At 41.9% G+C, this 24,164-nt stretch overlaps 1 protein-coding gene and 1 pseudogene across 2 annotated transcripts in view; both read left to right on the top strand.

Annotated features, from left to right (window-relative positions):
• SLC14A1 (solute carrier family 14 (urea transporter), member 1 (Kidd blood group)) overlaps positions 1-24,164 on the top strand; it is a 30,743-nt gene that overhangs the window by 1,759 nt on the left and 4,820 nt on the right. For both annotated transcript variants that reach the window (XM_008590795.1, XM_008590794.1), the window contains 6 exons: positions 4,885-5,041; positions 6,401-6,590; positions 8,990-9,118; positions 10,975-11,167; positions 13,804-13,951; positions 14,182-14,316. In XM_008590795.1, coding sequence (XP_008589017.1) covers positions 4,906-5,041; positions 6,401-6,590; positions 8,990-9,118; positions 10,975-11,167; positions 13,804-13,951; positions 14,182-14,316 — 931 coding nt within the window. In that variant the 5' untranslated portion in view covers positions 4,885-4,905. The remainder of the gene's footprint in view (positions 1-4,884; positions 5,042-6,400; positions 6,591-8,989; positions 9,119-10,974; positions 11,168-13,803; positions 13,952-14,181; positions 14,317-24,164) is intronic.
• On the top strand, positions 5,093-5,820 carry LOC103606202 (annotated as a pseudogene).

Raw genomic sequence — 24,164 nt, 5'->3', positions numbered from 1 at the left:
GGTGATTCTGGTGGTAGGAGAAAGGCGGGCACCGAGCAGAGGTGGAAGGTGTAGGCATCTACACTGAGAGAATGTCGCTGCCCCCGCTTGTCTTTTTCTTTCCTTTTTTCTTTCATTCTTCTTTCTTTCTTCTTTCCTTGTATAAGATGAGAATCCTACCATTGTGTAGGATGAGAACCCTACCACTGGATTTCTTAATATTGTTCTTCATCAAACAGAAATATAGATAATGCAACCCTCAGACACATTAGTTTGGAATATAACTAGCCAGGAAGTTTACCATGGATAAACACACACACGCCCGTGCACACACACACAATTTTTTTCTAAGACATGTCAGAAATATTTTACCAGTGTGGGTTTTTCTGAGTCACTCTGGTAAGTTTTCAGGTTTCAGACCAAGCCAATAGAAGAAAGTAAAAATACAATATATAAAAGGGGGAGAAATAATGTACCACACATACAACTTTACTGGACTTCTGAAGAAAGAATGAAATCCTTGGGTGCTATGGAAGTTTAAAAAAAAGAAAGAAAATTTATTAAAAGTTGCCGCCCTAAGAATTGAATTCAACTAGGAATTGTTTATTATTAACAAAGCAATGTTCAATATTTAAGGACTCTTATTTAGATATAAGAAAGACACCATTTATTATTCTCTTAGACTGGGCTTTTGTGGTGCACAGGAAGTGTGGCTAGTGTCTTACTACAGAAAATAGATCCCATACCACGCACTCTTCTTTTTTTTTTAAAAAAGATGACCGGTAAGGGGATCTTAACCCTTGACTTGGTGCTGTCGGCACCACGCCCAGCAGAAAATAGATCCCATACCACGCACTCTTCTTTTTTTTTTTTTTAAAAAAAGATGACCGGTAAGGGGATCTTAACCCTTGACTTGGTGCTGTCGGCACCACGCCCAGCCAGTGAGCGAACCGGCCATCCCTATATGGGATCCGAACCCGGGGCCTTGGTGTTATCAGCACCGCACTCTCCCGAGTGAGCCACCGGGCCGGCCCGCACTCTTCTTCTTACATTGGATAAAGAGCAAGGCTGGAGCCACATGTTATGTTGGTGTTTCTCCCCAAGATAGACCGCTAACAATTTGCCCCAAGCGTTTCACAGCCTGAAGCCTATCCTCTCCCTCTGAAACAGACTTCAGGTCCACCAGCCTTCTGCGAAAACAAAATGAGGGCATTGGGCTCTATGCAGGATGGTTTGCTACATTTTTTTTTTTAAGCACAATGAAATGAACATTCCACTGCTGTACTCAGCTCACGTCTCTCCCCCTTCTGCAAGCTTGTTGCTGATGGGGAAGTCTGCCTTCTGTGTTAGAGGTCTCTGTATGGGACACATCTTACCCCACCAGGAACCCACTGGGCATTCCACCTCCTCCATCAGAGCCAGGTTGCATGTCCTGCTGATTCACATATTTTTGCCCTTTGTCATGGATGGAGAAAAAGGAAGGATGAATGGATGGTCCTTGATTGGTGGTGCTGGTGACATCCGTCATGGTCCTTTTTGAATGGACCTTTTTGGAAATAAACCTGGGGAGGCAGCACACAGAGGCTTCACCTACCTATGCTTGGCACTGGCTGATGGGCCAAAAGAACAGGTATGCTTCTTTCGTGCAGCTCTGTCTCAGGAACCTGGGCACCTGCTCCAAACTCTGGTGTGTCTTTGCTATGCAGAGCCTGGGAAGTGGGGGTCTGTAAGCTCTGAGTGGTGCGGCTATGGGCTGAGCCAGAGACACAGGGATCTTGGTCCCAAAAGTCACATGGCACTCACCTTGGTTTAGAGGCTGGACCATTGAACTACAGAGTTGTGACAGCCGTGGAAAAGCTAGGAAAAAGTAGTCTGGGGGTTTACATTTATCCTGCTTCTATTTTATTAGGGTTCTTTCTATTTTATTGTTCTCTCCTCTTAGTGGAAATGTAATGGGCCACTTAGTCAGGACTGAGATGTTTGAGCATCAGCAGATCCATAGCCTTGTGTTGCCTTCCTAGTTGGGACATGTGGATTCCTAAAGTTCCCTACAGGAATGCAAGTATGCCAGCGTGATAAAATTTTAGGGTGAGGTATAACTTTAAGTTATTGATTTCTCCTAACCAATCCTAATGCCTGATTTCTGAGCAAGTAGTCAGTGCCCCCAGGGGCTCCAGAAGACTCAGCACTTCAGAATAAATGGTTCCTGGGGACTGTGATACAGCAGCAACTGTCTGCTCTAGCCGTGGGAAGACCCCTCTCTCTAGGACATCATAGCCTTACAACCCATCCCAATATGTGGATATGGGAGACACAAATCACAATAAGCCTTCTTTATGTTGGACTGTGGATTTGGACAAAATAGTTTAATCTTTACTTAACTTTGGGTGGCTCAGGCCATTCAGGTTCTCAATCACGTCTGACCAGTTATATTATCAGGTTTCAAATCTGTATCTCCAAAATCTCTTAGGCAACAGGGTATTTAAAACCCTCTAAAATAAATAAATACATGCTGGAAATTTTGAGAACATGAATTTGCTCATTCTGGAATAGCCCATATACCTGTTTTTGTAGTTGATGGAAAATGTCACTTCAATGCTTTCTGTGGACGCCACCACTTTAGGACCTGACACATTCCGTTATAGAAACTCAAAGCATTTGTATCTTTGAGCTTCTTGTCGTACCCTGGGCTGAAGCCTGATGCCTCTCATGAGCTGCCATGGCTTTGAAAATGGGTCACTGTAGCTGAGGAAGGGGCTTACCAAGCAATATTTCAGTTTCGAGATTTAAAGAGGGAGATATCTGAAAATAAACAATAACCATTGCTTAGATTATGAAATAAAAGGCAGTTTCTCATAAATGCTTACTTATTCAAATAATTTTACATCCTTAACTATGGCGTCAGCTGAGCCCCATGTGGACTTAGTCTTGGTTCCTGACCTTCAGTGTTTTTCAACTTAAGATTGGTTGGAAATCTCACAGATGTTGGTGTCTAACATTGTTTTGCCAAGACCAAACGGACCTTGGTCTGGAATGCATTGTATAAATAACTGTTACTTTGTGCAATGATTAATGGTCACATTGTTTAAACTGCAGGATGGTTAGTTGGGCAGTGAGGTAATGCAATCAAAGTGTAATTGTTTCCCCATAATAAATCAGTTACCCACATTGATTTGCATACTGAGATTAATAGAAGCCAAAACTAGAGTCAGGATTTAAAAAATAGACATAACTTTATCATCTGTTAATAGCTATTTGTTGGATATGGTGAATGGATCAATGATGGGACCAGAAACAGCTGTGAGGATCCTTCGTCCACAGCCCGGCCACAGGGAGATGAGCTGGTTTATCTGCAGGGGCTTTCCGTGTATCTCTGGTCATGTCTTATGCGGCTGTGGCTTCAACATTCCACAAATATATCTTCTGGGTTTTGATGGTTCTGGTCTTTAATTTCATAAGGTTCAGTTTCTAGTCCAACAAATGTTTATTGAGCACCTACTTCCCGTACTCAGGGAGCTCAGTTTAGTGGAGAAGACTGAGAAACAGTTAATGTCAACAAAACAAGTCAAATAATATGGAAAGAGCTTACAACTCAGGCTATGAATAAAAGGAGCAAGAAATCAGGTTACAAAGTGGCCCGCTTCATATTCACCTGGCCGTGCTGGTGGCTGTTTTTGCACACTCCAGGTGGTTTCACCACTGCCTTTCTGCTTCTGCCTACCTCTGGGATTAGGGCATAGAATTCTTTTGTATCTACCTTCCACACCATGAGCCCATCATTTCTGTCTAGAGCGTACAATATTCTGGTGAGAGGGTACAATATTCTGGTGATGGTGGTGCTTTCCTGTTACTTATCATGAAAAGTGAATAGTCCCATAGTGAACACAGTCATGGTTACACTGTTTGTATTTTCCTGAGGCATGCTTAGTATACTTGTGCCCTGTACAGTCTTATATCATACAATCCTTACATTACAACTCTGGTTTTCAACAGCTTTGCCCACTTCCACCTTTCCCTGTTTCTATATATTTGTAAAATATCATTCTTGCCTGTTTTTATATATTTAAATAACAAACTTCGAAAGTAAAGAATATCTGTGGCACTTGCATGATGTAAAGACAAATTCAAGCAATCTTGGAGAGTGGGGGAAGGGAGTTTATTACGCTGTGTCAATACACGCAAACGGTTTTATATTTTTCTTCCCTTTCAGACTTTTAAAAATGAAACTTTTTTGGCAAAAAATTAAAAAATTAATTTAAAAAGGCTCCTCGTCTTGGAAAGTAGCTGATCAGTCTGTACCAGAGAGCAGGCCACTTTGTAACCCGATTTCTTGCTCTTTTTATTGATAGCCTGAGTTTTAGGCTCTTGCTTTTAGCTCTTTCCGTATTATTTGACTTGTTTTGTTGACATTAACTGTTTCTCAGTCTTCTCCACTAGACGGAGCTCCTTGAGTACGGGAAGTAGCTGCTCAATAAACATTTGTTGGACTAGAAACTGAACCTTATGAAATTAAAGACCAGAACCTTCATATTATTTGACTTGTTTTGTTGATATTAACTGTTTCTCAGTCTTCTCCACTAGACGGAGCTCCTTGAGTACGGGAAGTAGGTGCTCAATAAACATTTGTTGGACTAGAAACTGAACCTTATGAAATTAAAGACCAGAACCTTGTCATGGTAACATTAACAGCACTGATGATAAAGGTAGCGTGGGATTTGGGTTTGGGTAATAATCTCCATGATGATATTTCAGAAAGAAAATGGTGCTTTCCTAGTGCCATAGGACATCATGGTTCAGATGAAAACCTTTAGTCTTAACATCTGTGGCTACTGAACCCAGGCCCAAAGCTGGCCAATCTGAAGTGATCTGTGTTAGAGATGTTTATGGGCTCTGTCCTTCCCTCAGGAGCCAGAGGAAGAGAACACCATGGAGGACAGCGCCACCGTGGTTAAACTGGACAGGCGTAAAAACCAGGTTTCACCATGTCGAGGGAGGAAGTGCCTCCCCAAGGCTCTTGGTTATGTCACCGGTGATATGAAAGAATTTGCCAGCTGGCTTAGAGGTATTTATGCTTTCATCCTTCCAAGAGTTGGGAGACGTGGCTTTGGGGGAAATGGCTTGCTGGTACTTCTACTTAAATACGTGGTTATATTCCCCAACCTTTTATCTATCTCTTCACCCTTCATTTTTTTATTTTTTATCTTCTAACCTGAAAGCCTCTTCAAAAATTTTTAATGGAGCCCACTCACTGAGGAGGTGGGTGAGGATGGGCTTCCACTCATGGGGTCGGGCACAGACCTGACCACGGTGCCAGCTATTCAACAGACAAGAATGGTGGCATTTCTAAAGCAACTTGTGGTGCATGCTGTGCAGTTCCTCGACCACTCTTCCACGGTTGGTGAGGAGAAGCTGGCAGACCTTTCTCTTTGTAGCCAACAAGTTGAAACAGCTCTCAACGTTTTAGATGCAAAGTTGTCATCTACCCCGGGCTGAGATGATTCACATTTGAAGTATCTCCTTGAAGTGTCACAAATGGATCACATTCTAAACCCACTTTAAAGCAATCACAGCAGAACAGTCCCCAAGACTCTGGATCACAGGAAAGTGAAGCATCTTAACTGTAAATATCAGCAGAAAATATCTTAAATGCAGCCGAGGATCCTAGATATGCCAGATATCTCAAAACAGCTCAAGGGGTTATTCCAGCAGTGGCAAAAAAAATAAAATGGTATCAGAAGGACCAGACCCAGCTCTTCTAGACTGGATGCTCCAGAGCCTCATGATGAAAGTGAGAAAACTGCAGAGGAAAGTTCAGAGAGTGAATCTTCTTTCAGTGACTAAGCTTAATTTTGATAAGATTTACATATATATATGTATAGAGGTACATTTACATTCTATAAGAGAGAGCCCTGAAACCTGTTAGTCACAAAAACATCAAATGGCCCCATATCCATGCCAAGCTTGCTCTGTGTTGAAAAAATAAAATAAAATATTTATAACCTGAAAAAAAAAATTTTTTAAAGGAGATAGTGGTTAGACCAGGGCCCTGTTCATATTAAAGGAAGGCACCTAGCTCCATCTGTAATTTCAGTTTTACTATTGGTAGTTTTACTATTGGCAATTCATTCCTTTGGCTTAAGCAATTGTACCTCTGAGCACAATAAGTGCATTAAATGCTTTCTGGAGCTCAGGTTCTTGTAGTGACAGTTTGAGTTGTACATAAAGAAGCCAGATGCTTTTAGGGATCTGAGTGCCACTAAAGGGGTAAAGCGTGCAGAGAGAAAAAGCTTAAAGGAATATAAAAAATAAGTTTCAAAATCCAGGGGATTTTGATGATTGTGCTCAGGCTGTGTGCTGGAGCTGGGCAGGAGCATCGTTTGTCTTGCCACTTCCTCAGCTGTGTTCATTTCCTCTCTTCCAGACAAACCTGTGATACTCCAGTTTGTCGACTGGGTTCTTCGGGGCATATCCCAAGTTGTGTTCGTCAGCAACCCCATCAGTGGAATCCTGATTCTGATGGGACTTCTGGTCCAGAACCCCTGGTGGGCTCTCAATGGCTGTTTGGGGACATTGGTCTCCACTCTGACAGCTCTCTTGCTCAGCCAAAACAGGTGGGCACATCCTTCCAAGCCTGCTCAGCTCATTTCTGAGACACAGGAGCTGACTAGTGACCAGGGGCAGCAGTGATAAAGCCACACCTTTTCCAGGAGAAACAACTTTTATCCCACAGAACTCTTTATATTTGCCTTTAGTCAGAGGTCAGGGAATCCTTCATAGTCTCTTATAAAGATTTGAGTAAGTATTTATCAGTATTTGAGTAAGTGGCCAGTCTGAAGATGCCAGATTCTCATGGCAGTACATGGTAACCAGAACTAAGCTACAAGTAATTTCCAGGAGAAGCTCTTTTGTGATTGATAAAATTACTTGTCATCAGCATTTTATTTGTGCAAAAATTCATATGAGTTCATGAAAAGTTTTAGTGGCTTAATAACCCATTGTATCTTGTTCTCATGATTACTTTAGCAAACTCATTCTTCATAGACAGTGCAAAGGTCAGCTCAGCTCCTGGAGAGATGAATAACCATAAACTCCAAGTTAGTAGGTTCTGATTTAAGAAGCATTTAAGAAGTCTTCTGATGTATGTTAGGTTAAAAATAGCATGTACTTTGTACTTGATCTATCATTGAAGGAGTGATGAGCTGACTTCTACCAATAGACAGCTCCTGACTAGCCAGTTCCTTCAGGGAGGGTGCCAGTCTTCCAGATGTCCAGGATCAATGCATAATCCCCAGTGATGGTCAATACCCAGCTAAGCTCTTGTAAAACTTGCTGTAAATTGCCTAAGGAGGTTCTGGAGAGAGATTCAGGAAACGCCCCACTTTCCCATCAATCCCAAGGAGCCTGATTTGCTCCCTGTGGAGGGTGATTTTGTATCTTAGGTTGAACTTTATTCCAATGCACATCAAGAATGTTCTTCCCAGTTTGGGGATGTGGTATAGGATTGTACTGTATTGAGTATTCCTTCATTGTTTTGTTCCAGCAAAACGCGACCAATCCCATTTTCTTTGTCAGGAGTTATATAGAAGACAGGTGATATTTACATGTGTTAGTTTTCAAATATCTTTCACTTTTCTGGGTCCCGAAAGACTGCATTAAAATGGCAATCCTGTTTTAAGTGAACACATGTCTTCCTGCTGCTTTAACTATGCATCCACAACTCATTGATGTTGCAGTTAATTTTCCACTGACGAAACTCAAGCATTAAATCTCCAAGTCGGTTATTGAGAGGACAAGTCTTTGCATAGCTCTCCACTGTCACCACATGTAGTCCCAATTTCTGGGTTATACCAATACAAATGGCATCCGCTTCCCCTTGGACTCACTTCACCGTCTTCACTCCCCCATGCCCTGCAGACATCGCTCTTGAGTGCCAGGTTCCTGGGAAGTGGACCCTGTGACCTTCATGATGGCAGACACTGCCAACTCTCAGAGCCCTGGGGGGCCTGGCTTGTCAGCCTTGGGGTTTATTCTACAGAAATCTTTCCATTTCTCACTCAGGGCTTCTAGCTCCAATTATGAAATGGGGACTATTTTGGTCAGAGTAGAAACTTACCCATATAACAACCTTTAGAAGACACGTTAAATACTAAGCAAAAAGGGACCTCAGAAAGAATTAGGTGCTAAATATGCACATAATTAAATGGGGTACTTTGCCAAGTGAAAGAAAAGTAATGGTTTTTCTTCACAGTAACTTGAAAATGTATGTTTGGAGACAAAATAAAAGCACAGGAATATGAAAACATATGCTAAGTTGGAAAATTAATGTTTATAAGATGAAAGACTAAGAAAATTAATTTACATTTCAGGAATCTTATATCTCTCACCAAAAAATCAGACTTAAGAAATGGTTTTATATGCTAAAAATTCTGTTCAAGTCAGCAGTCCTTAATGATTTAAAAGAAATAACTTTCCAAAGGAAAGGCCAAAAGCAAGCAGAGTGGGTTGACTGCAGATTCTCCCTCCCTGCCTCAGACGCTGCGGGCCTGTCTTTAGCTGTAACACCTGGGGAGGGAGGGGCCTGTCTTTAGCTGTAACACCTGGGGAGGGAGTGGTTCTACATGCACATTTGTATTTTTATCCATGCATATTTTACTTCTTTATGCTTTGATTAGTATTTGTGTGATGCTTACATAGGTTTACAGATAAATTTCCAAGAATAATCTCATTTTCTAACATGAATATGATCTGGAAGTTACAAAGGCCTCTCTTTAGCTGTAACACCTGGGGAGGGAGTGGTTCTACATGCACATTTGTATTTTTATCCATGCATATTTTACTTCTTTATGCTTTGATTAGTATTTGCGTGATGCTTACATAGGCTTACAGATAAATTTCCAAGAATAATCTCATTTTCTAACATGAATATGATCTGGAAGTTACAAGTGTTATTTATGTGCAAGTTCAACCAAAGTCCACTGGGAAAGGTCCACGCCATGCCTCTTGCCCGCAGGTCAACAATAGCAGCCGGGCTGCAGGGCTACAATGGCACCCTGGTGGGAATACTCATGGCTGTCTTCTCAGACAAGGGAAACTATTTCTGGTGGCTGTTGTTCCCTGTATCTGCTGTGTCCATGACTTGGTAAGTTGGACCTGGTTTTCAAAATGCCTTTTTAAAAAATTATGGGGGCTGGTTCAGATCCCCATACCAGTCAGTCGCCAAAAAAAAAATTATGGGAGGAGGAGGGAATGGGAGTTACTGTTTAATGGGTACAGAGTTTCAATTTTGCCAGATAAAAAAATGTTCTATGAATGGATGGCAGTGATGTTTGTACAATGATGTGAAAGTACTTAATGTTACTGAATTGCACACTTAAAAATAGTCAAAATGGTATCTATTTACCACAATTTTTTTTAAAAAATTTAAAATTTTAGATTCAAGTTATGTCTACAGGAAACAGAAACAACTATTTTAAAAGGCGTATACAAGTATTTCCATATAACCAGTTATTTGGCCTTATGGCTGATCCCCCTACATATCCAACAATATCTTCCCCTTATCCAGGAGTACTCAACCCTGACTAACACTGACACCTCCTGGGAAGCATTAAAACACACTGATGTATGTGCCCCACACACATGCACACCCACCAAGATTCTGATATAACTGGTCTGGGCCATTGCCTGGAGAGTGGGAATTTTAAGTCTCCCTGGGTGGTTCTATAATACAGCCAGAGTTGAGACCCACTCCCTGCAGCAGGGGTTCTCAAACTTGAACACCATCAGAATCACCTGGAGGGCTTGTTAAAACACAGAGGGCTACTCCCCATCTCTAGGGTTTCTCATTCAGTCGGTCTGGGATGGGGCCTGAGAATTTTCATTTCTAATGAGTTCCCAGGTGATGCTGGTGTGGTGGTCCAGGGACCCCACTTTGAGAACCACTGCGCCTAGATGAACTCCAGTCACCCACCTGCCTGGGCCCCCTTCAACAAATTTTTTTACTGAATTTTTTTTTTCTTTACCCTGAATCCTTCAAACTAGTTTGTATCTTGATATCATCTTAAATATAAGATGATGAAGGAAACATTTCCTTCTTTCTATAGTGTATTTAGAATATAAAATACTGATATCCACACAATGAGAAGGATAGCCCACTATGGACAGTGTCTGCAGGAGGACCGCCCACCCTCGTTGTACCCACAGGTACGTGGAGGAGGACCTGCCAGCCCCCAGGAGGTTACTTGGGACCCACTCTGAAGAGCAGTTTCCAGAGCAGGAGGCATCCCTGCGGGTGCTTGCCACTCCCCATCCCACAGTCCAGTTAATCTGCAGTTCTGATCTTCAAGTGATGGCTCCTTGATTGCATCAACAAGTGAGAGTGACACAGGACACAAGGACCATGAAATCCCATCCCCCAGTTTACAGACAAGGAAACCGAGGAAGAATGCCTTGCCTAAGGTCACACAGTTTATCAGCAGCTCAAGGGTGTAAACGCTACCCCCCTGACTGCAAGATCTTAACCCACATCACCTGCCTCCTTCTTTGAACAATTGTTCACCTTTTCCAAAAATAGATATACAACAGACACATGGAAATGACATATGCCACACTCAGCATGGTAGCTACCTGTGGTGAGGAGGAAGGGACATATGATCAAGTAGTGTCACACGGGGGGCTTTAACTATGTAGACAATATTTTATTTTATGTGTCTTACGTACTTCAAAAATATTTGTAAAACTTTGATATATAACTCACTCTGAGCAACCCCCGAGTGTAATTTTCAAAAGCTAGGTAAGCTAAGAGTTGATTTTTGACTTTATGTAAGATGCATTGTCTCTGTGATAGGATTTACCCAGGTTTTCTTTTGTGGGAAGTTTGCCAACACAACACTTTAGGGACTTATCAGCAGATGAAACAAAGCCCCTTCGTAGTGTAGAGACTCAGTTTGTCAGCCTGGCTTGTCACATGCGTATTCTTCTGTTCTGTTCTTTTTTTAGCCCAGTTTTCTTAAGCGCATTGAATTCTGTATTCTGCAAATGGGACCTACCTGTCTTCACCCTCCCTTTCAACATGGCGTTGTCAATGTACCTTTCAGCCACTGGACATTACAATTTGTTCTTTCCAAGCAAATTGTTCACGCCCGTGACTTCAGTTCCCAATGTCAGCTGGTCTGACCTCAGTGCCCTGGAGGTAAGATACTATCTTTTCATGTCTCCCCTGCCTCTGGAAGACACCCAATGTCTTCCTGGTTAATTGCCCATGGATATCAGCATCTTAAAGATACTCAGCTCTAGGGTGGCCTTTCTGCCTTCCATTGTCATCTAAAGCATTTCTTCTACTCCAAAGCTTTGGAGTCTAAGGGATTTTTTAAATGACCGTTTAGTCAAAACTCATTTTTACCCCTCTTTTCCTTAAAAATCTGCAGCGCTAACTCCAGATTATAGCTACATTGGAAATCAGACACTCTATTGTGAGCTCGGCCTTTGTTTGGGTGGGTATGATGGAAGCCAGCCCTTGAGGCCAGCGGCCTCAGTCTGGGGATAAATCTATGATCTGCTTCCTCCAGTCAAGAGAATTAGATGCTCACTCTTGGAGCTCATTACAGGACCTCTCTATTTTGCTTTTTCTTATGGTATATCTCATAGAATGTGTACAATCATTCAGGGTTCTCAAGCTTTGGTAGGCATCAGAATCATCCAGGAAGTTTTTTTAAATACCAAAACAGGTTCCATCTCAGATCCTCTAAATCATAATCTCTGGGTAGGGCCTGGGAACTTGTATTAACAAACTCCCCAGATTGTGACATGGGCCTGAGTTTGAGGACGTTTACTATGTGTCTCTTTATAGACAGGTACTCAGAGAGCATGGATTTTTAAAAACCTAGTTAACCCAAATCAAATTCCAGCTCTTCCTGTTGATGTTTATTTAATAAATCTGTTTAAGGTTTCTTGATTATTGAGAACAAGAAAACACTTGAAATCAGAAGAAAACCAAAGAAACCACACCTTTTTTAATATGCAAAAGACTTCCCATCAGGCTATGAAACACATGAAGAGCTCAAGTAGCCTTTTCTTTAGCTTCTTGCCAGAAAATGAATGGAAGCTTTTGAAAATAACTCAGAAGGAGAATCAAAGATTTATTAGAACTACCCATGGAAATAGTATTATAAAATAGTATTTATCTAGAATTGCACTGTCTAGTACAGCAGCCATTGGTCCCATGTGGCTATTTAGATTTAAATGTAAAGTAATTAAAATTTGGCTCCTCAGCCTCACTGGCCACATTTCAGGTGCTCAGTAGTCACACATGGCTAGTACCTCCTGTATTGGACAGCACATATATAGACTATTTTATCATCTCAGAAGGTTCTTTTGGACGGTGTTGATCTGGGGCAGGTTGTCCTGCCCTTCTCCTCACTCTGAACATCAGCCCATCATCAGCACACTTATCTGCCATCTCACCCACCCCCTGCCCCCACCCCATGGCCATGTTCTTTTGGACGGTGTTGATCTGGGGCAGGTTGTCCTGCCCTTCTCCTCACTCTGAACACCAGCCCATCATCAGCACACTTATCTGCCATCTCACCCACCCCCTGCCCCCACCCCATGGCCAGGGATAGAGGGATAGAGAGTTCTGCTGTCAAGTGCTGAGATAAAAACCTATATAGCCTTTGCCTGTGCCAAGTTCCCTGGTCTAGGAGAAAGAGGAAGTGATCTTGTGTAGACACGAAGCCCCAGCCTGGGCTGGAAGAATTTAGGACCCATCTTAGGGTGGAATCAGACTCACACTATGGTCCCCTGTGCTGAGCAAGGACCACACTTGCATGTGGAAGCCCTCATCAGACCCAGCCTAATACAAGAGGGGAGGGGACCCTCCCCTCGTGCCAGAGCTGGGGCTCCCCCTGTCAGAGTCTCTGCTCCAGGAGGCACCCATAGGACCTAGAAAGGGTGGAAGGGTGAGAGAGGGAGCTGTGGAAGGGGTCTTTCAGGAAACGGCCTTGCTCAAAAGGGAAGTGTCATAGGTAATTATGCCTATTCTGGCCTCCTGGCAGCTTTGTTGTAAAGAACTCTCATTTGTTAGCTTGAGGCAAGCCCCGTGCCTTCCTGAGAACTGCCATTCTGCAAGCACATAAGCTATGTTCAGGCCTCAGTCGTAAAGTAGAATTGTAACATTTGCATGTGTTTTTGTGTTTTAAGGCCTGATTGACAGTTGTTAGCAACTGGAATAAACTGAAGATATCTTGGTTTAAATTAATACCTGTTCCACTTAACAACAGAAGGGTGAACATGGCCCTGATTCATCAACTTGCCAATAATTGCTTCTAAATTGTGGATAAGATAACCCGGTTTTGGGTCTCTGGCCTTAGCATTACCAAATTGCATGGCGGTGATAATATTTCTATTGAAAGTAAGGATGCATTGATGGGTTGTCCTAAACACTGAGGGACAGCTGAAAGCTTTGGTCTCTGCCATCCTCACTGTGAGGAGTGGCAGGTCCTCACCGCCAGGAGCAGCGATACCTCATGGGAGCTCATGAGCGACCGAGGCCAAGTGTCAGTTCAAGCGGCACAGCCAAGAGTGTAGCGGAGTTTTGACAAGGCATGCTCAGTGTGCACCAGGGAAGGGCTGGTGTATCCGTGGGGATAGGGCTGAAGAATGACTTGGATGTTTCTGTAATTAAAGAGAGAGAAAACTTTAAAAGTAGAAATACTAATCTTGAAAGATAAGGTATGTTAAATCTAGAATTACATTGTATGAGTTTGTGGGGGTCCTGAGGATTTCTGCTCAGTTGTTTTAGTGGACTCGTTTTGTTAATTGCTTGTGCAGCTACTGAAATCTGTGCCAGTGGGGGTTGGTCAGATATACGGCTGTGATAATCCGTGGACAGGGGGCATTCTCCTGTGTGCCATCCTCCTCTCCTCCCCGCTCATGTGCCTGCACGCTGCAATCGGGTCGTTGCTGGGGATAGCAGCAGGTAAGGATAAGGCTCCTACCAAATTTGAGCATTTCTTCCATCCCTGCATTGTCTCAGGCTTCTTCTGTGCTCCAGATTTTCTTGAGGTCTTTGCTTCCTAGGGTCCAATGGGAGTTCTTGGGATGCTTCTCCCTACCCCACACCCCACCCACCCACCCCCACCCTCTGGCTCCCTCCACAGCATCCCACCTTTGGTCCAAAGCTCTGACCCCTCCCATCTTGCATAATAGGACTCAGTCTTGCAGCTCCATTTGAGGACATCTACTTTGGCCTCTGGGGTTTCAACAGCTCTCTGGCCTGTATTGCAATGGGAGGAATGTTCGTGGCACTCACCTGGCAAGCTCACCTCCTGGCTCTTGCCTGCGGTGAGTATCCCATGCAACTGAGGGGAGGGTTGCTCATGACTAAGAGATCAAAATCAAGCACAAGCAGTTAAGAAGGACTGTGTGAGAAATTAGGGCTGGGATTCTAGTTTGGGCCTACCTATCTAAGTGTGTGACCAGAACATCCCCTCCCTGGGAATATCCCAGTCACCTCTGCCTACCTCACTGGTTATTGTGAAGACAGGAGGAGCTTGTTGAGTCATATTAATACATGTGTGTTTTGGGGGATGGGAACTTAGACTTGTCTCTTTTCTTCATACTTATAGTTGGACCCAAGAAACTAAAAGGAAATAACTCAAGCTAAATACAGAGCCATATCCCCAGTGAATCAGGTGGGATTACATGTGGCCCATTGAAAATCATATTAATTCAGCCATTCTCAACTTTGAACATGCATCAGAATCACCTGGAAGGCTTGTTAGAACACAAATTGCTATGCCCTCTCTCAGTCTCTGATTCAGTATTAGAGATGGGGGCAGAATTTGCAATTCTAACAAATTCCCAGATGGTGCTGATGGTGTTGCTCTGGGGACCACATTTTGAGAACTGCTGTATTAACCCTTTCTGACCCCCAGTATTCGAGCCATACTCAGCCTGTCAAGACTAGATGGTGTTCTGGAGACCTCATCTCCACCTTCTCATTTTATTGTTGGGGAATTGAGGCCAGACAGGTTAAGGGATGTGCTGAAGGGCGCTCAGTCACTTGAGTGTATATCCAAACCTAGAATCCACATTTACCAACAACCTCCAGACTTACTCTCACTACACTGCTCTGCCCTTTTGTTGCATTTTTGTCCTAAGGCAACCCCTTAGGTAAAAACAGACCTCATATGATTTGGATCTGAAAATCTAATGGGTTTCCCAGGCTGATTATAAGAGGTGGCTTATTCACCTATTGCCTCTGGCATCCCTAACTCAATACCAGTTAAAGCATTTAAGATAATGTTCTAGAGTGGAGGGAATGACATTCCCTTGGGGACAAATGGGTGAAAGGATAGTGGAATGTGAGAAATTACTTCTAATCTAGTGGAAATATATGTCCGGAGTCAGTTTTTCACCAGATTAATTGATACAAGGTATCTAAGCAGCTGCTGAAATGCTGGACCACCAGGAATTAGAATGGATTCCTGCATTGGCAGGAGGAAGAATGGGACCTGGGTGTTCTAAAGGCTCATTCCATTGTGATTTAATGCTGTAACAAGGTCAACAAAACTCAGGTTGCCATGGTGTTGTCATTTAGATGTCATTTTTGTCAATTTCTTCGAAATTATTTCTAATCTAGTGGAAATATATGTCCGGAGTCAGTTTTTCACCAGATTAACTGATACAAGGTATCTAAGCAGCTGCTGAAATGCTGGACCACCAGGAATTAGAATGGATTCCTAGAAATTACTTCTAATCTAGTGGAAATATATGTCCGGAGTCAGTTTTTCACCAGATTAATTGATACAAGGTATCTAAGCAGCTGCTGAAATGCTGGACCACCAGGAATTAGAATGGATTCCTGCATTGGCAGGAGGAAGAATGGGACCTGGGTGTTCTAAAGGCTCATTCCATTGTGATTTAATGCTGTAACAAGGTCAACAAAACTCAGGTTGCCATGGTGTTGTCATTTAGATGTCATTTTTGTCAATTTCTTCACAGTTACTCAGCTATTTCACCTAATGGTCCTGTCAAGACTTTTTGTTCATTCTCCATATTTGTTCTCAACCTTGGGGCAAAGACAGACCATTATGGCCACCTGAGTTCAGCTGAGTTAGAACCTTTTATCCTATGATCTTCCAGCCTTATTCTGAGGTTGGTTTGGGGTTTCAAACCTTCATTTAGGTTGCATTTCTTTATTTTTCCATGTAGGCAGTAGCAGCAAATATGTATTAAACACTCATGATAAGACCCAGAGAGTACTAGAGGAGTATGGGGCTTAGAAGCTTTAGATCCCCTACAGTTCCTGTGCACAAAGAGTTACAGTGGACAGTAGAAGCCAGGTAAAGGAGGGAGCCCAAGGGAGACCATACGATTTTTGTAGCAGAACAAGGAGAAATCTATAGTACAGTATTCTCTGGGGTGAACGTTCAGTTCAGAATCATCAAGAAGCACTCTTGGAGAGGGCAGCTTTTCCACAAGTCCTAAAAAATGAGAGGAAGAATTCTGTTTGGTGGAAAAGGGTACAGGACAGCATAGGGACAGCCTGAGGACATCCTCCAAGATTAAGCAGAAACTATTTGGGGCCCAGATGTTGATGAGGTTTTGACAGACCATGGAGAGAATTGAAGCCAAAGATGTTTGTACATGTGTTTCCCCAAAGTGGGAATATCTCCGTTATTTTTTTAATAAATTTATTTATTTTTTACTTGACATATATCAATTGTACATATTTATGGGATACAGAATTATATTTCAATACATGCATTCAATATGTGATGATCAAATCAGGGTAATTGGCATAACCATCTTTGTAAAAAAATTATCATTTCTTTGTCATTATTTTCTTTCTTGTAGAAGTAGTGCAAGTTTATGGTACAAAATAAAACAAAACAAAAATTCAATCAATATAAAAAATATAAAGCAGAAAGTGAGTAATTTAGAATAATCTCCCCATCTCAAGGTCTTTAACTTAATCACAGCAGCAAAGTCCCTTCTGCCATGTGAGATGACATATTCAGTTTCTGAGGATTAAGATGTGGACGTGGGAAAGGGCATTATTCTGCCTACCACACTTACCTTCCTTTGGCTAGATAGAATTTTCTTTACTAGTGCAGCATAACAGTTAAAGCCGTGTGTTAAACTAGCTACGAGCTCAGACCCTGCAGAGCACATGCATTCAAATCCCAACTCTGCTACTTATTAGCTTTATGAACTTAAGCAAATTACTTAACCTTTTTGTGACTCAGTTTCCTCATCTTAAAAAAAATGGAGGTTACAGTACCTAGCTGACAGGATTGTTCTGAGGATTGAATTAGTCATTGTATGTGTAAAGCATATAAAACACCAGTTGTGTCTAGCACTTGGTGATCACTACGACTTAAGGGTCTGGAAAAAGGATTTTCTGGTGGCTTTGCACAACTTATTATGAATCAATCTTGCTTATTTTCCCCCTCAATTTATTGAGCTTATCAGTACCTGTGTCTTCTCTCCAAATATGACATGGCACCTTAGCCTGCTTCATCTGGGAAGGCCCATTTCCTAACAACTGCTGAAATCATGTTAATACGAAATTTTCATTTTGGATTTGTTGTAAGTGTACGTTTTTATTTTTTGTTACTTGCTTATTAGGCAACTTCGAAGCTTTATTAACTCACTTATTCACCCTTACACCCCACAGCTCGTACTATCCTTCTTCGTTTGTGTGTCTTCTTGCTGGATTTCTTCTTTAAAGAGTGTTTTCAACCTTAGCTCTCTTGCATCTGAATAACTCCAAATCTAAATGGGACTTGGTAAAAACTCAGCTTTAAAAAAAAAGTGTCTTCAAAGAGGGTTTTATAAGGTAAACCTTCTAAGATCCCGTATGCCTGAGAACACCTTCATTTCACCCTTATTTAAATTTTAGGCTAGCTGCTACAAAACTCTAGATTTAATTCTTTTTCTTTCAGTACTTTGAAAATTGTCTTCAAAAACTACATTGTTTGGGCCGGCCCGGTGGTGCACTGGATAAGTGCGCCGCTTGGGAAGCGTGGCGGCGCTCCNCCACCCCCACCCTCTGGCTCCCTCCACAGCATCCCACCTTTGGTCCAAAGCTCTGACCCCTCCCATCTTGCATAATAGGACTCAGTCTTGCAGCTCCATTTGAGGACATCTACTTTGGCCTCTGGGGTTTCAACAGCTCTCTGGCCTGTATTGCAATGGGAGGAATGTTCGTGGCACTCACCTGGCAAGCTCACCTCCTGGCTCTTGCCTGCGGTGAGTATCCCATGCAACTGAGGGGAGGGTTGCTCATGACTAAGAGATCAAAATCAAGCACAAGCAGTTAAGAAGGACTGTGTGAGAAATTAGGGCTGGGATTCTAGTTTGGGCCTACCTATCTAAGTGTGTGACCAGAACATCCCCTCCCTGGGAATATCCCAGTCACCTCTGCCTACCTCACTGGTTATTGTGAAGACAGGAGGAGCTTGTTGAGTCATATTAATACATGTGTGTTTTGGGGGATGGGAACTTAGACTTGTCTCTTTTCTTCATACTTATAGTTGGACCCAAGAAACTAAAAGGAAATAACTCAAGCTAAATACAGAGCCATATCCCCAGTGAATCAGGTGGGATTACATGTGGCCCATTGAAAATCATATTAATTCAGCCATTCTCAACTTTGAACATGCATCAGAATCACCTGGAAGGCTTGTTAGAACACAAATTGCTATGCCCTCTCTCAGTCTCTGATTCAGTATTAGAGATGGGGGCAGAATTTGCAATTCTAACAAATTCCCAGATGGTGCTGATGGTGTTGCTCTGGGGACCACATTTTGAGAACTGCTGTATTAACCCTTTCTGACCCCCAGTATTCGAGCCATACTCAGCCTGTCAAGACTAGATGGTGTTCTGGAGACCTCATCTCCACCTTCTCATTTTATTGTTGGGGAATTGAGGCCAGACAGGTTAAGGGATGTGCTGAAGGGCGCTCAGTCACTTGAGTGTATATCCAAACCTAGAATCCACATTTACCAACAACCTCCAGACTTACTCTCACTACACTGCTCTGCCCTTTTGTTGCATTTTTGTCCTAAGGCAACCCCTTAGGTAAAAACAGACCTCATATGATTTGGATCTGAAAATCTAATGGGTTTCCCAGGCTGATTATAAGAGGTGGCTTATTCACCTATTGCCTCTGGCATCCCTAACTCAATACCAGTTAAAGCATTTAAGATAATGTTCTAGAGTGGAGGGAATGACATTCCCTTGGGGACAAATGGGTGAAAGGATAGTGGAATGTGAGAAATTACTTCTAATCTAGTGGAAATATATGTCCGGAGTCAGTTTTTCACCAGATTAACTGATACAAGGTATCTAAGCAGCTGCTGAAATGCTGGACCACCAGGAATTAGAATGGATTCCTGCATTGGCAGGAGGAAGAATGGGACCTGGGTGTTCTAAAGGCTCATTCCATTGTGATTTAATGCTGTAACAAGGTCAACAAAACTCAGGTTGCCATGGTGTTGTCATTTAGATGTCATTTTTGTCAATTTCTTCACAGTTACTCAGCTATTTCACCTAATGGTCCTGTCAAGACTTTTTGTTCATTCTCCATATTTGTTCTCAACCTTGGGGCAAAGACAGACCATTATGGCCACCTGAGTTCAGCTGAGTTAGAACCTTTTATCCTATGATCTTCCAGCCTTATTCTGAGGTTGGTTTGGGGTTTCAAACCTTCATTTAGGTTGCATTTCTTTATTTTTCCATGTAGGCAGTAGCAGCAAATATGTATTAAACACTCATGATAAGACCCAGAGAGTACTAGAGGAGTATGGGGCTTAGAAGCTTTAGATCCCCTACAGTTCCTGTGCACAAAGAGTTACAGTGGACAGTAGAAGCCAGGTAAAGGAGGGAGCCCAAGGGAGACCATACGATTTTTGTAGCAGAACAAGGAGAAATCTATAGTACAGTATTCTCTGGGGTGAACGTTCAGTTCAGAATCATCAAGAAGCACTCTTGGAGAGGGCAGCTTTTCCACAAGTCCTAAAAAATGAGAGGAAGAATTCTGTTTGGTGGAAAAGGGTACAGGACAGCATAGGGACAGCCTGAGGACATCCTCCAAGATTAAGCAGAAACTATTTGGGGCCCAGATGTTGATGAGGTTTTGACAGACCATGGAGAGAATTGAAGCCAAAGATGTTTGTACATGTGTTTCCCCAAAGTGGGAATATCTCCGTTATTTTTTTAATAAATTTATTTATTTTTTACTTGACATATATCAATTGTACATATTTATGGGATACAGAATTATATTTCAATACATGCATTCAATATGTGATGATCAAATCAGGGTAATTGGCATAACCATCTTTGTAAAAAAATTATCATTTCTTTGTCATTATTTTCTTTCTTGTAGAAGTAGTGCAAGTTTATGGTACAAAATAAAACAAAACAAAAATTCAATCAATATAAAAAATATAAAGCAGAAAGTGAGTAATTTAGAATAATCTCCCCATCTCAAGGTCTTTAACTTAATCACAGGAGCAAAGTCCCTTCTGCCATGTGAGATGACATATTCAGTTTCTGAGGATTAAGATGTGGACGTGGGAAAGGGCATTATTCTGCCTACCACACTTACCTTCCTTTGGCTAGATAGAATTTTCTTTACTAGTGCAGCATAACAGTTAAAGCCGTGTGTTAAACTAGCTACGAGCTCAGACCCTGCAGAGCACATGCATTCAAATCCCAACTCTGCTACTTATTAGCTTTATGAACTTAAGCAAATTACTTAACCTTTTTGTGACTCAGTTTCCTCATCTTAAAAAAAATGGAGGTTACAGTACCTAGCTGACAGGATTGTTCTGAGGATTGAATTAGTCATTGTATGTGTAAAGCATATAAAACACCAGTTGTGTCTAGCACTTGGTGATCACTACGACTTAAGGGTCTGGAAAAAGGATTTTCTGGTGGCTTTGCACAACTTATTATGAATCAATCTTGCTTATTTTCCCCCTCAATTTATTGAGCTTATCAGTACCTGTGTCTTCTCTCCAAATATGACATGGCACCTTAGCCTGCTTCATCTGGGAAGGCCCATTTCCTAACAACTGCTGAAATCATGTTAATACGAAATTTTCATTTTGGATTTGTTGTAAGTGTACGTTTTTATTTTTTGTTACTTGCTTATTAGGCAACTTCGAAGCTTTATTAACTCACTTATTCACCCTTACACCCCACAGCTCGTACTATCCTTCTTCGTTTGTGTGTCTTCTTGCTGGATTTCTTCTTTAAAGAGTGTTTTCAACCTTAGCTCTCTTGCATCTGAATAACTCCAAATCTAAATGGGACTTGGTAAAAACTCAGCTTTAAAAAAAAAGTGTCTTCAAAGAGGGTTTTATAAGGTAAACCTTCTAAGATCCCGTATGCCTGAGAACACCTTCATTTCACCCTTATTTAAATTTTAGGCTAGCTGCTACAAAACTCTAGATTTAATTCTTTTTCTTTCAGTACTTTGAAAATTGTCTTCAAAAACTACATTGTTTGGGCCGGCCCGGTGGTGCACTGGATAAGTGCGCCGCTTGGGAAGCGTGGCGGCGCTCCCACCCGAGGGTTCGGATCCCACATACAGACCAGTTCCCGCTCACTGGCTGAGTGAGGCGCGGGAGCAGCACCGAGGGTTGCGATCCCATTGCCGGTCCCCGGTCCGGTACGGGCGCAACACTGAGGGTTGCGATCCGTTGCCGGACACGGAAAAAGACAAAAGACAAAAAAATAATTTAAAAAAAAAAAAAAAACTACATTGTTTTCTTCTTATGCCAGAATTGCTATTAAGATGTCTGAAGAGAATCTGATTCTTGTTAGAGGTGATTTTATTTTTCTCTCTGGACTCAGAATTTTCTCTGTGCATATGAGATATATATATATATATGTTTCTCACTGTTGTCTGTCTAGATGTGTTTTGTTTGTGTGTGTGTTTTTTTCCGTTTCTATGCTACTAGGCACTGTCAGTGTAAGCCCTCACATATTCCTTTAATTCTAGGATATTATCAGTTTTTAATTTTTCAAATGTTTTCTCTCCAATTATATTCCCTTTCCTTCTGAAATTTCTAGTATTTAAATACAATACTTTTATCTTAATTTTTCATAACTTTTCATTTTTTCTTAATATTTTCCATCTCTTTATTTCTTCAAAAGGCCCTCCAGTTCAGTTGATCAACCTATCATTTTTTTTTACTCTATCCATGGTGCTGATAACATCATCTTTGGAGTTTTTCATTTCTGGTTCATTAATTAAACATTATTTACTATAGGTTGTTCAGTTTCTTGTCTTTCTGTTATGGCATTTCCCTAAGGATGTCAGCTGTTTGGGCGACGAGACTCTGAGTAGACAGTGGAAGCCCAGGGCTCAGCTGGCGTCTCTCCCAGTGTGTCCGGGGAGTGAGCAAAAGGGGCTCTACATCACAGCATGCAGAACCTCTGCTGCTCAAGGCAGTGGAGATAGACACTATGTGGATACTTTATATGACAAGCGTCATCTTGCTGGAAGAAGTTCAGATGGCTTCTAGTTTGGAGCCACTTTATACAGTATTACAATGAACATTCTTGGTACAAATATCCTTGTATACTTTGCACTAATATTTCTGTAAAATGTACTTATAGAAGCTGAATTGATAGGTTAAATTGAATGCCTATTTTAATTTCAGTAGATGCCAAATTCATATCCCAAAAAGCCATATCAATTTCCATTGCTACCAACAGCATGTAAGGGTGTCCATTTGGTCCACACTGAGTACTATCAATCCTTTTAATCTCTGCACATGAATTTTTGAGACAGACCTCCAGCCCCTTTCATAAAGCAAATCTCAATGTAAAGTGCCATGGCAATTTTCAGCTTGTCCGCATCACCCTGACACTGCCAAACAAAAGACTAACCTTGTCAGCCAAGGCAAAAAAAAAACCCTGACATTTATTATAGAGAAGTTCTTTTACTAGTTCTTTAATGATGTCTTTATCGAGAAGAGGACTTGGGAAACTCTGATAGAACCTGGCAGTGCTGTCATCTCTGCCTCTAAATCAGAAACTGCATGGCCAGGGAATTTCTCAATTTTGTTACTTTAGCAGTGGAAGCCATAAACATTCTGTATCTCTTTTTAATGATTAGATTATCATAGTAGGACTCACATGGCAGCCCTTTGAAATGGACATTGTCCATCAAGAGCTGAAATCCAGTCTTCCCTTCTGTACTCAAGCGCTTTTTCTCTCCCTCGGCTACCAAGAATGCTGTCAGGGTCATTACCTACAAATTGACTGTAGTGTGCGGAATTTCCCCCCTACCGTAAGGCTTTCCCAGTCCTTCTCAGCAAGTCTTAATTGATGAGTGCACATTAAATAGTCTCACTTCTACTATGGAGAGCATAACACTATGAGATGTAAAAGTGCCCAAAGCAAGCCTGAGAAGTATCAAAGGTATTAAAAAGGGAGAAATGGCAATCAGGTCTCACATGCTCAGGGAGGTACTCAATGCTCAGGGAAGAGCTGGTACTCAATCAAGAGAGCAGGGACACAGTGTCCCTGGTGCTTTGCAGGGGGCCAGTGAGTAGTTGTTGAATTAATTAATTAATTAATTATTTTAAATGAACAGAATTGATGAAACCAAGGAGAGAAACCTATCCAGCCCAAGCCAAGAGTGCCCTCCTGTTCAGAGCAGTATCTCCACCCCGTGACGAAAGGGATGAGTTTATAGCTGCTGTTTATGGAAATACATGATGTCATTTGAGATTGGGCTTCCCTGTAGAGCACATCTTCAAGCTGCCTTTTAACAAGTGATGAAATTCGAATCAGAGAAATTCAGAGATTTGTTATACAACAAATAAAATGGCAGAGCTGGGATTTGAAACCAGGACGTTTCCAAAGACCAGTCCTTCCCACCAGCACCACACAATTCAGATGTGAAAGAATTCGGTATACTATTGAATAATAAACATCAGGATAAAAAGAAAAAATACTGATAAAAGGACAGAAATCTACAGTGAAATATACGAGGATCAGAGTCCCTCACACCATTTCCTGCCACACCCCTACACCCCAGGGTGGCGCATGTGATTTCTCGCAGGACAAAAAGACTAGATAGGGAGTGTGTCTCCCAGTGACTGCTAGTGGCCCAAGCGGCTGTGTGGCCATCATATGAACGTCATTCTTCAGGCTGCCCC

Source organism: Galeopterus variegatus, unplaced genomic scaffold (assembly GCF_000696425.1).
Source record: "Galeopterus variegatus unplaced genomic scaffold, G_variegatus-3.0.2 Scaffold6372, whole genome shotgun sequence".
Classification (NCBI taxonomy): domain Eukaryota; kingdom Metazoa; phylum Chordata; class Mammalia; order Dermoptera; family Cynocephalidae; genus Galeopterus; species Galeopterus variegatus.
This window is presented reverse-complemented; position numbering and strand designations above follow the sequence as displayed.